The sequence below is a fragment of the Myxocyprinus asiaticus genome, chromosome 44 (assembly GCF_019703515.2).
Source record: "Myxocyprinus asiaticus isolate MX2 ecotype Aquarium Trade chromosome 44, UBuf_Myxa_2, whole genome shotgun sequence".
Classification (NCBI taxonomy): Eukaryota; Metazoa; Chordata; class Actinopteri; order Cypriniformes; family Catostomidae; genus Myxocyprinus; species Myxocyprinus asiaticus.
The window spans coordinates 25,927,014-25,939,765 of record NC_059387.1 but is presented as its reverse complement, the minus strand read 5'-3'; the positions used below and the strand labels follow the sequence as shown (position 1 = coordinate 25,939,765).

At 37.8% G+C, this 12,752-nt stretch overlaps 1 protein-coding gene across 5 annotated transcripts in view; it reads left to right on the top strand.

Moving 5' to 3' along the window:
• Positions 1-12,752, top strand: part of LOC127434482 (TRAF2 and NCK-interacting protein kinase-like) — a 94,335-nt gene that overhangs the window by 29,177 nt on the left and 52,406 nt on the right. For all 5 annotated transcript variants that reach the window (XM_051687298.1, XM_051687299.1, XM_051687296.1 and 2 more), the window contains exon 3: positions 12,537-12,593. In XM_051687298.1, coding sequence (XP_051543258.1) covers positions 12,537-12,593 — 57 coding nt within the window. The remainder of the gene's footprint in view (positions 1-12,536; positions 12,594-12,752) is intronic.

Below are 12,752 nucleotides of genomic sequence, written 5' to 3'. Positions count from 1 at the left end.
ACCCTGGGATGCTTTTTAAACAGTATTGAAGGAGTTTCCATCTATGTTGGGCACTTATTGGCCACTTTATTATTTGGTCCAAGTCATCAATTTCAAAAAGTTTTTTTTTGTTTTTTTTTTTAAATTAAAATTTAGTTTCAGAATGAAATGAATTAATATGTTGGCACAATTATATTTTTGTCTACAAAAATAATTTCAAACATTTAAGCATACACCTTCAGATCAAAAGATTTTTAAGATCTTGAGAAACATTTCAGTCAAGTGTTTCAAAAGTTTTGACCGGTAGTGTATGTGTCAACACAAATTGCTATATATCAGATTTCTCTAGGCTTAAGATGAGAAAGCATGTTCCTTTGTTATCTTAAGGACAAGAAGACCACAAATTATATTATGTTCTCCCAGCCTTGCCAAACTGGTGCTCAGCTGGTTTAGCTGGTGGGCCTGCTGATCTGCCAACATGTGCCCAAAACCCCTCTAAAACCAGCAAACAAACCAGAATTGGCTGGTTAAAGCTGTTTGTTTTCTAAGCTGGGATACCAATCAATCGAAAGTCAGAGATTTCAATATGAACTAAAACATTTCTCATCAAATTCTTCCAATAAAACACAAGATTTCCTGAGCAGTGAAAGAGCAAACTCTTATAATTTCTTCTGGGCTTTACCCACAGTGTTCAGACCACTGATTCTGGACTTATTGATCAAGTGCCAGGAGGAGAATGTATTGATCTGTTACCTGGGTTTTTTTAAATTGAGATCACTGATCAAAGTGTCTGATCTGATTCTCAGATCTCAAGCATTGAGGAGCAGCTAAAGGGATAGTTCACCAAATAAAAAATTCTGTCATCATTTATTGATTTATTCACGTTTACTTTACACGTTATTCCAAACCCATATGATTTTCTTTCTTCTGTGGAACACAAAGGGAGATTTTAGGCAGAATGACATCCTAAGTCACCATTCACATTCTTTGTGTGGAAAAAAGATGTAGTGAAAGTGAATGGTGACTGAGGCTAACATTCTGTCTAGTATCTTCTTTGCTGTTCCAAGGAAGGAAGAAAATCATATGGGTTTGGAACAACAGGACAGTGAGTAAGTGATGACAGAATTTGTATTTTTTGGTGAACTAACCCTTTAAGCAATCTGTAAGTCTCAACACCTGTCATAACACAATACATTTATTGGAATAAACATATTATTGGATGCGTGAAAGCAAAGTGAAAGAGGATGTGGCTGCAATATATGCCTCTTATTTAGATCAAGCAGAAGTGGCGCTTTGCAGAAGTTATTGGGGTTTGACATTGAATGCAGTCTGAGTGCAGTCAGCAGTGTGATCTGAAGAGTTGCCCACTCCTGAAGCAGGCATTACATTTTATTTTTGACCAAAATATTTATACAGAATATGGGATTGATTTGTTACAGCACAAGATTAACTGTTAATTGAATGTGCACCTATCATGTGTAGTTAGCATGTGTTAATGAGAGTAAAAGAGAAAAGGTGTGAACAATGAAGTCAAAATGAAAGATCATGTGAAACAGTGGAATTCACAAATTCATGTCAACTGAATGGGGTTCTGTTATTCCTCATAAATGTGTTATTTTTTCGTAGCTGTGCACTCATGTTATTTAGAATTCTTCTCATTAACCATTTTCAGAGATACATTTCAGAGAGTTGTTTTAGCATCTTGGTGTTTTTGCTATAGCCACAGAGTGCCAATATTATCACTCAGAAGTCAACATACGAATGCTGCATTACATATGGCTGCAAATTAACCTGTAATAGAGGAAAGTATTTTAAATTTAAAAACCGACACACTTCATCTTCTAAGGTAAATTTATTTTGTACTGTTGGTGAGCCACCAAGAAAGCACAGTTTGTGATGTTTCTATACCGGATTTGTGTGGGCTAATCAGTCCAAATATATTTAATAAATGCATATAAAACAGAGTTGCTCATTTGTGTGTGGGAGTTTTTCAAAAGCACATAACACAAATGCATGCTTCTGACATCCTTAATAACCCCAAGATTATTTAGAACAGCAGGAATTCATTTATGATGTTGAGAAGGTTCTGAACAAAATTAGACATTTCTACTGTCTACTATTTTGGTGGCTTTGGTGAAGCTTCATTCAGGTCACAACCAGTCATGATTGGCTGACGCTTAGCGGGAATGAAAGTAGAGGGAAGGAAATTGTGAATCATGGTATTTATGCATTGATGGATAGTTTTTCTGTGATGAAAGAAAGGATAAAATGAAAAGTCACAGTCAGCTCCCTTGATTCTTTTGACTCATGAGATGTGCCTGCTATTTTTAATCACACTGTTGATTTGAATTGCCTCATTATGTGAATTCTTTGATTTTTATTCCTGTTTGTTCTCCTGTTAATACAAAATCAAACATAAAAAAAATCAATTCTTACCAGTCATTTAGGTCCTATGTGTAAATCTGATGAGTCTTGTCAAAACTCAACAGTTCAGCTCATCAACATGAATATTATTTTGAACATTGTTATTTTGACACTATGCAACTAATTTTAAAGAGCAATGCACATTTTCTGGTAACTAAAATGGCCAAATACTACAAAACAGTATATTGCATTATTTACCAAGTCAACAGCATTTTCCATAGTTAATTTCACGGTGTATAGTGCATCTTGTGTGATCAAATGTGCAGATTCATAGCAAAATCAGTCTTTATGGATAAAGGCTTGTTAAAAAGATAACTTCTGCTTCACTCTGTAGCTGTGTAACAGTTTGTCTCTGTATCTCTGTTGGAGTCAGCAGAGTTCATCTTAAAGGAATTTTCCGGGTTCAATACAAGTTAAGCTCAATCGAAAGCAATTGTAACGATGTAGATTAACCAAAAAATCATTTCGAGTTGTCCCTCCTTTTCTTTAAAAAAAAGCACAAATCTGGGTTACAGTGAGGCATTTACAGTAAAAAGTATAACTGTAAATGTGATAATAGTCGCTGTTTCATAAGTATAGGCACAAGCCGTAAACAATATGCATGTCAGCATGATTTTAGTGTGATAAAATCGCTTGCTAACCTTTACTATGTAATGTTCCAATTTTACAAATTTGTTGTCATGACAAAGTAACAACGGCATAAACAGTTAAACGCTAAAACGACCATAAAAATTATGATTTAAGCAACTTTACAGCTCAAAAAACACACAGGTTTTAACAAAAGAATGAATGTTATGCTTTTAGAAAATTATACTTTACATTTCTGCCTTAAAACCCTGCAAAGAGTGGCCCCGCTAACTTATTTGTAAGTGCCTCACTGTAACCTCAATTTTCGCTTTTTTTAAAGAAAAGGAGGGACAAGTTTTTCTTTTTTTTTTTTTTTGGTAAGCAGTATTATGCCACAGATGCTGTCGAATGGATTTAACTTGTATTGAACCTGGAATATTCCTTTTACATGAGGTTTTTTGCACTGTATCTCAGTTCCTGCAAAACTGGGACTTTTCACTGCAATCAACCTCTGAACCTCTGTTTGGGTCAACCTCACAAATTGTTGAGGGGTCTTACTCTTATTACCAGAAGGCTCTTTAATCTCATAAGCCTATACTGGTCTCCTGCATTGCTGCAAGGTGTATTCATCTAAATGCAGGTAGACTAATCAGTAAAGTAAATGCAGCATTTTGATTTGCTCTCTGTGTCCTTGCAGAGAATCCCACACAGCTCTTCCCTGGTGGAAAAAAAGCTGGTGACCAGCATATGTTGTGTCTTGGAAGCTGGTGTGCTGGTGTCCCCAACAGGCTTCTTAAAGGGATAGTTTATCCAAAAAAATTACAATTCTATCTTCATTTACTCCCCTCCATGTTGTTTCAAACTCATAAGACTTTCTTTCTTCCATGGAACACAACAGGATATGTTTGGCAGAATGACAGCGTCAGTCACCTTTCACTTTTGTTGTATAGAAAAAAGATGCAATGAAAGTGAATGGTGACTGAAGCTTTCTTTCTGCCTAACATCTCCTTTTGTGTTCCACATAAGAAAGACATACAGGTTTGGAACAACATGAGGGTGTGTAAATGAGGATGTAATTTTAACATTTGGGTGAACTTTCCCTTTAAGTAGCTTAAACAGTTGGTCAAGCAGCGTAAATAGAAAGATCATGCTGGTTGACTATTTTCACCGTCAAGAACCCATAGCAATGGTGGTCCACTAGCTAGACCAGCACCAGACCAGTATAAACCAGTCTGGACCAGTATGAAAAATCATCCTGGTCTAAGATGGTCTTTTCAGTAGGGTTTCTCTCCAAGATGGGGCGGCATCTTGGGAGATTCAGAAAGCCATTAAAAACGTGCCCCATGTTAGGAGGAAATAGATTCTGGGTCAGGATGTGCTGCATGGGGACCGCTAATCTCCCACTCACATGACACTCCTTTTGAGAGGAATCTGCTATGAAGTAGAAAAAAGAAAACCAATTTCATCAAAGCCTGAGAGTAAGATTTTTCTTCAAAACAAGCACTTTCAAAGAGTTTTATTTGTACTTGCTGTTATTCCTCATCAATCTTAGGGTTAGGTATTTGAACAACCCTAACACATGAATGATACCTCTAATCATGCGGTTTGTTGAGGAAAAGTATGTTATTACATTACTAAGCAATCAGACTTAGGATTTCGCATGACAGACAATCGGAAAAATGCAAAAGGCTCTCGAGCCACATTTAGCGACCAGAATATCATAGAAACTTGGGGGTGGGCTACTTTTACTTGGGCCAATAATCAACCACCAAGCAACTGCCCAGAACTCCCAACTAGGTGGAAATATCAAGCCATTTTGATATGGGAATTTCCAGGCCTGGAAACTCATGGAAATTCTGTAAATCTTAAAATGTCATGGAAATTTCATTAGTGAATATACAGTACATATTTCAAAACATTTAATTGGCTTGAAAATCGTCTTTGTGAGTGCAGTCTCTAATTATTAAAAAAGAAAATCCTTATCCAATCCAAGCAATTGGAAAAATCATGGAGAAATCATTGAAACTCATTGGTAAAAAGGTGTGGGAACCCTGACCCTAACAACACACTAAAAAGAACAACACTCTAAACACCTTGGGGTCCGCAGAGCAATGCCATGGCAACCATCCACAACACCCTAACATCATGGTGGCAAGTTTTGCATGAGCAAGCACCACTTGCCATTTTCATCAGAAAATGTTAATCTAGCTGTAGTTATAGACTTCATTTTTTTAATGGAAAAACTCTGTCTTGCACTCCGCCATTGTAGCGATTGTGTTGCATGTTTCCTAACTTTTCACCCATGCGTCATCAGTTAAATACAGAACATTATGGTTAAATTGGGAAGCTTCCACAATGAGGCTCTAAATAAAACACCAACTTCCTACATTCCATAAGTGACTGCAGGGCATGTGGTCTATTGAAAAGCTTTTCTCTGAATGGAAAATGAGTGAGGAGTTTCTGGCCCTCAAAGCTCTCTCAGAGACTGAATGGAGAGGGGGGGGTCATGCTAGGTCACATTTCTCAGGAACAAGAGGAGCTGTCTGTACGAGAGTGTGAAAATCATCAACCTCCTCCGCCTTCCAGGCCTGTTGCTAGGCTACAGAGAGGAAGTGGTGCGTCTTTTCGCACTGCACCCTGCGTTAATCGGTACAAACATACACCAGTCTCGCAGTGATAAACGACTTCCTGATCGGATAATAGATGTTCCGTTTTCATGGCTTGTCTGTAGAGAAGTGTACGAATACCATTACCTTTGTTGGATTGGTTCCCTACCCTCTGGGAGATAACATCTTAGTGCTTACGTTTGGTTAGAGAGTTGAGTATTGCTAGTAACGACTGTGCTGATGAAATACCATAGCAATGTCTTGCTGACAGCATTTTGTGGCTACAGTTATGATGCACTAATACCACAAGCTCTCAGATAGCCTTTTACAGTCATCGAAGACATAATGGCAACAGATCCTTGTAATGCATTTTAGCTGCCAGTCTAAATTAGAGGGAAAACTCTTTCCAAAAGGGCTCTGTGACCACACTTTGCTTATCCATCAAGCATCTGCTAGCATGCGCACCAATTCTCACATAGGCTACAAATAAATCTGCAGAGAAGTACAAGGATAGTCTTTTTAAGAGCCATAACAGAATGTTATGATTTTAAAAAGGCTTTGTTCAGAATAGTACTGTATATCCTCTTAAACTGTGCGGACCCGCCGTGGGAAGGTGCTATATGGCAAGCTGTTTTAACACTTAAATCATTGAAGTCCCTGGATGCGTAAGTTAGGCATATGTGGTATCATTTGAAAGCTTAGAATCTGAACTTTTCAGAGAAAAACATTTGTCACAAATTGGCCCCACCTAGAGATTTAAACTGTATCAAATGAAAGCTCTCATTCTCAGGAAGGTGACTGGACAGTTTATTTTCTTGCCATAATACCACAGTTTGAATTATTTTTTAAAAAATATCACAAAGTCAAATTTTATTTCGGTAAGGCATAAAATGCAAACGTCATTTTCTTTGACCACTGATCTCTAAGCCCCAAATAGCCTCAAACTTTATATCAAATTTTACCTTGGGTTGTTAGCTTTAAAATGAGTTAAAGAAATTACTTGTTTACTTGTTAATTAGCTTGCTTGGGTGAATAATCTAAAGTTGTGTCAGAATTGTTTTGAACAAAATATGAAGTCCGGTGGGAAAAGTATGAGAAACAAATCATCAGCAAAACCGGTCCTCAACAATAGAAGATGAAATGTTACACATCATTGTAAAGCTGGGATTATCTGCCTTCCAATGACACCTAGATTGGACTTCTAGACAACTCAGAAGTCAAGATATTCAACCAAACAGTGTGGAAGCTCTCAGTACTTCAAAAAAATACTTGTTGTCTATGGGTGAGGGCAGAGCACCACCTATATTTCAGATCAGTATAATGTGATGGAAGGTGTTAGAGGAAAAATTCTTTTTTTCTAGGACTTGCTGCCATCCTGTGGAATAAAATAAGGCTTTTTGCTTGAAAATTGAGGACACAGAACTGAAATGCATGCTTTTAAACTTTAAACTTTTTTTGTTTTCACAAAACAAAATTGTTTATCATAAAATTGTAAACAGATACAATGTTATTTATTAATTATTGAAATAATTTCTTAAAATTTAGGGGGTTATCTGTAAAATGAGACAATTTTTATGAAATTAGTCCACTGTATGTGTGAACAGGGAGCTTTTAAATTTGAGTGTGCAAAATCTCAGGCACTGGCCCAAAAATCCTTCAGAGCATAAGAGGATATTGTCGTACTACTCGTACTACTTTTGATTAAGTGTATGCATAGGATACCCAGATTATCTACTACATTTAGCAAAATGTGCATTCTACCGTACTCCTGGAATAGCAAACTACCATAATACTAATACTATTATTGTAAATAGTGTATAAAAGTATGCAAATTCTCTATATGCATGGGATACCCAGATTACCCACTATATTATGGCATGCTACCATACTCCTGGAAAAGCATTCTAGTCATACAGATATTGCAGTATGCATGATATGTTGTGTGTACAGTATGCAAATTATCTGTATTCACAGGACACCCAGATTACCTACTACACTTGGCAAAATGTGCATTTTACGACCATACTTCTGGAATGGCATACTACCATACCACTCGTAGCATGCATTATGTGTAGTGTGTAAAGTATGAAAATTCATAGGATACCAAGATTACCTACTACGTTTGGCAAAACATGCATACTACCGTACTCCTAGAATAGCATACTTCCAATACCATTCTTACTATTTTTACAGTATGCATTGTGTAGTGTGTACAGTATGCAAATTCTCTGTAGTCATGTGATGAGTACACTGCATGGGTATCCCACAATGTGCCCTTCCATTTCCAGCATAATGAAAAGCATCTAATGTCTCTCTATTTAGTCATTAGATTAAAATAAATGCAAAATAATATTTTTCCAAAATAATTGCATGACACTGGCTGAATTAAACTTAATGAGATAATGTGACAACAATGTAGCATACTGTTGTTTGAGATATTTATCATTGCATATTGCCTACTGTCTTTACTTTTACTCACTCATGCTTTTTTTTTTTTAATAGTAGGCGTTGTACAGCATGTAATTAGTAGGATGCTGTATAGGGTACATTCTGTTCATTTGCTATATCTATATTTAGCTTATTTTGTTTCTTATGCCAGTTAAGGATGAAATATTCTATGCTTTAGAGCTCTAGAAGTTTTTAGTTAATCTCTGACAAAATAGCAGAGGGTTTTCTAGTTAACAGTGACTAGAAGCACTTCTCATCATAAGAGTAAAGATGGAGCTGTAGGGCGTAACGGCATCAAACATGCTCATATTTACAATCACGTCTATGATTCTGTAATATGTCAGCATAATTCATTACTATCACTTTCACTACTGCTATTATTGTAATGACTGGGCCACTGTCACAGTATTCAAATTAGCCAACGATTTTCTGTCCAATGAGTGTGTCTTTTCAGTTCCTATAACCTCCTCCCCGACCTGTCAGTTTGTCATTTTGGATTGTTTTAAATACTACTGCATCAGGCTATTTCATTTTTCAAATGAGGAATAATTAATGGTGATTACTAAGGCAAGCATCATTATTACCGTACTAAGGCCAAGGATTTTTTGAAACCCCTAACACCTACTGAGTATGAAACTTCTGCATGTAACTTGTCATACTTTGTTTGTGCGATGAACATGAACGATGCCTCAAATTGCCTCCTGCTGCTTTCTGAGGAAAGGTGTGCTATTACCATCGTAAGAAAGCACAAAAAAAACAGGATGTCAATGCCACCTCATGATATGGGACAAGAGCTCAAAATTACAGCACACTAACCGCTAGGATACGGCTCCTACGAGCATTAAAATGTAAAAAAAAAAATACACTGAGTATTCTGATCTTATCATTATTTCCATGCACATTTTCCAACTCTAAACCATATAAACTTGAATGCTTATTGCATTCAGTCATTTTCAGGTGGTATGTATTTGTGTAATGAGGGAGGGTGTGGCGAAAGTGACTAACACCTTATATCAAGGTGTGCATAATTATTAGGCAGCTTCATTACCTCAGGTAAAATGGGACAAAAAAGAGACTTAACTGACACTGAAAAGTCAAATATTGTAAAATACCTTTCAGACAGATGCAACACTCTTGAAATAGCTAAACTATTGAGGTGTGACCACCAGACACTCAAACGTTTTGTTTGCGAATTGTCAACTGGTGCTCAAAAAACGCATGGAGAACAAAAGGCGCAAATTAACTGCAAAAGACTTAAGAAGAATTAAATGAGAATCTACCAGGAACCCATTATCCTCCAGTGCCACCATATTCCAACTAACTGCAACCTACCTGGAGTGTCTAGAAGTACTGAGAAGGCTCATGGCAGTTATTGAAAAGAAGGGTGGCTATATTGGTCACTGAATATTTTTGAAAGGCCAAAAATGTTATTTAATTGTCATTTTGTGTTACTTATTTGTTGCACTTACTCTAAAAATTGAGAATAAACAATTGAGTTGGGAGAAATTATTTTTGTAATTTAGTTGCCTAATAATTGTGCACACTAATAGTTGCCTAATAATTGTGCACACTTATATATTCCCTTGAGAAAGACAAAACTCACTTTTCCTTTGTTAAACATTCAGGTTTTGAGGTTCAATAACATTTTGGATTGACTGAGAGCATTGTATTTGTTCAACAATAAAAATACAATTTGCCTAATAATTGTGCACGCAGTGTATGTCAAAGTTCTATACAGTCTATACAGTATGTTACATTGGCCATGTATTTTTTAAATGGCTGTGGATATGTCAGAGCTTCTCCTGTCATTAATACTTTCCAATGATGGAAATGCTGTTAATGAGGACTAATGGGACTTGTATGAAGCTCTCTTCTCACGTCTTTCTCTCTGTTTCCCACCCTTTTCTTCACTCATTCCCTCCTTCCCTCTGTAACATCTCTGCTCAGAATCACAGTGGTGGGAGTGTGTTTGGTGAGGAGTTGAACTGTGCATAATTCATTCTGGAGAACACACACTGGGTTATTCTGTCTTACAGATGAATGCACTTCTTGCTACTTAGATCTGCTTTGGTGTCTCTAGCCTCTGAAACATGGCTGCTGTGTGCACAGATGATCTGTGTCCATCAGAAGTGTCATAGTACCCATTCAAGCAATTTTTGACCCTAGTGGATTTTGCATAATTGAATTCAATTATTGCATCTTTCGTAATTATTTTGTTCCAAACGGTTTTTGTTGTTGCTCCAAACGTTTTTTTTCTTTTTCTTTTTTTTTTGCTTTGCTTTGCTTTTTGTTTTGATTTGCTTTGCTTTGTCTGGCTTTGCTTTGCTTTGCTTGTGCTTTGTTTTTGTTTTGCTTTGCTTTTTTTTTTTTTTTATTTGACTAATTTATTTATATTTAATAAATTAATTAATGATTTTTTGGGGGGATTGGGGATGAAGTTCAGTTCAAGGGAAGTTAGCAGCTTAACAGGTGAACATGAGTGAATTAGGGGAAACCGGGGGCACAGATTTCCATTTCCACATTCCTGATGGATTCCTTCACTTCCTCTTGAACCGTGGAAAGGTCCAACTTGCATAGCACTTTTGGAGTTATATCCAATCCAAACAGAGTTGTCATCTAGTGGCATTGTAACGCACATACACACACTCATGCACACACGTAATGGTTCAGCCAAGAGCCCAAGATCATCACACAGCTTTTTAGGTCAGTTTCAATCATTCAAGGAAGTGCTTTTTTTCTCTGCTATTATGTAATCATGGTGCCTGTCAGAGAGGCTTATGTCCACCTATTCTTCTATCACAAATAGATCTCATCATCAGCACATATTAGAAAATGCTTGCATGATATTCATATGATACAGTGCATCCGGAAAGTATTCACAGCACTTCACTTTTTCCACATTTTGTTATGTTACAGCCTTATTCCAAAATTGATTAAATTCATTATTTTCCTCAAAATTCTACAAACAGTACCCCATAATGACAATGTGAAAGAAGTTTGTTTGAAATCTTTGCAAATTTATTTAAAAAAAAAATGAAAAAATCACATGTACATAAGTATTCACAGCCTTTGCCATGACACTCAAAATTGAGCTCAGGTGCATCCTGTTTCCACTGATCATCCTTGAGATTTTTCTACAACTTGATTGGAGTCCACCTGTGGTAAATTCAGTTGATTGGACATGATTTGGAAAGGCACACACCTGTCTATATAAGGTCCCACAGTTAACAGTGCATGTCAGAGCACAAACCAAGCCATGAAGTCCAAGGAATTGTCTGTAGACCTCCAAGACAGGATTGTATCGAGGCACAGATCTGGGGAAGGGTACAGATACATTTCTGCAGCATTGAAGGTCCCAATGAGCACAGTGGCCTCCATCATGGAAGAAGTTTGGAACCACCAGTACTCTTACTAGAGCTGGCCGCCCGGCCAAACTGAGCGATCGGGGGAGAAGGGCCTTAGTCAGGGAGGTGACCAAGAACCCAATGGTCACTCTGACAGAGTTCCAGCATTTCTCTGTGGAGAGAGGAGAACCTTCCAGAAGAACTACCATCTCTGCAGCACTCCACCAATCAGGCCTGTATGGTAGAGTGGCCAGACGGAAGCCACTCCTCAGTAAAAGGCACATGACAGCCCACCTGGAGTTTGCCAAAAGGCATCTGAAGGACTCTCAGACCATGAGAAACAAAGATTGAACACTTTGGCCTGAATGGCAAGTGTCACGACTGGAGGAAACCATGCACCGCTCATCACATGGCCAATACCATCCCTACAGTGAAGCATGGTGGTGGCAGCATCATGCTGTGGGGATGTTTTTCAGTGGCAGGAACTGGGAGACTAGTCAGGATCGAGGGAAAGATGAATGCAGCAATGTACAGAGACATCCTTGATGAAAACCTGCTCCAGAGCGCTCTGGACCTCAGACTGGGGCGAAGGTTCATCTTCCAACAGGACAACGACCCTAAGCACACAGCCAAGACAACAAAGGAGTGGCTCCGGGACAACTCTGTGAATGTCCTTGAGTGGCCCAGCCAGAGCCCAGACTTGAACCCGATAGAACATCTCTGGAGAGATCTGAAAATGGCTGTGCACAGACGCTCCCCATCCAACCTAATGGAGCTTGAGAGGTCCTGCAAAGAAGAATGGGAGAAACTGCCCAAAAATAGATGTGCCAAGCTTGTAGCATCATACTTAAAAAGACTTGAGGCTGTAATTGGTGCCAAAGGTGCTTCAACAAAGTATTGAGCAAAGGCTGTGAATACTTATGTACATGTGATTTTCTTTTTTTTTCTTTTTTTTTTTTTTTAATAAATTTGCAAAGATTTCAAACAAACTTCTTTCACGTTGTCATTATGGGGAATTGTTTGTAGAATTTTGAGGAAAGTAATGAATTTAATCCATTTTGGAATAAGGCTGTAACATAACAAAATGTGGAAAAAGTGAAGCGCTGTGAATACTTTCCGGATGCACTGTACACGTGAATGATGTTTCTTCTCTCTTCTTTCTCTTCAGGGACGCCATGTCAAGACGGGCCAGCTTGCTGCTATCAAGGTCATGGATGTCACAGGGGTAAGAGAGCAAGCAGGCCAGATCACCTCAATTCCTTGTTTCTCTCTTGCTCACTTTCTCTTGTTCTGTCTCTGTCGATTTCACTTTTACAATTTCCCTTCATGCGAATGATCTCAGTAACAACACATGCGTGGGTCTTCCTTAGGAAACTTTGCCATT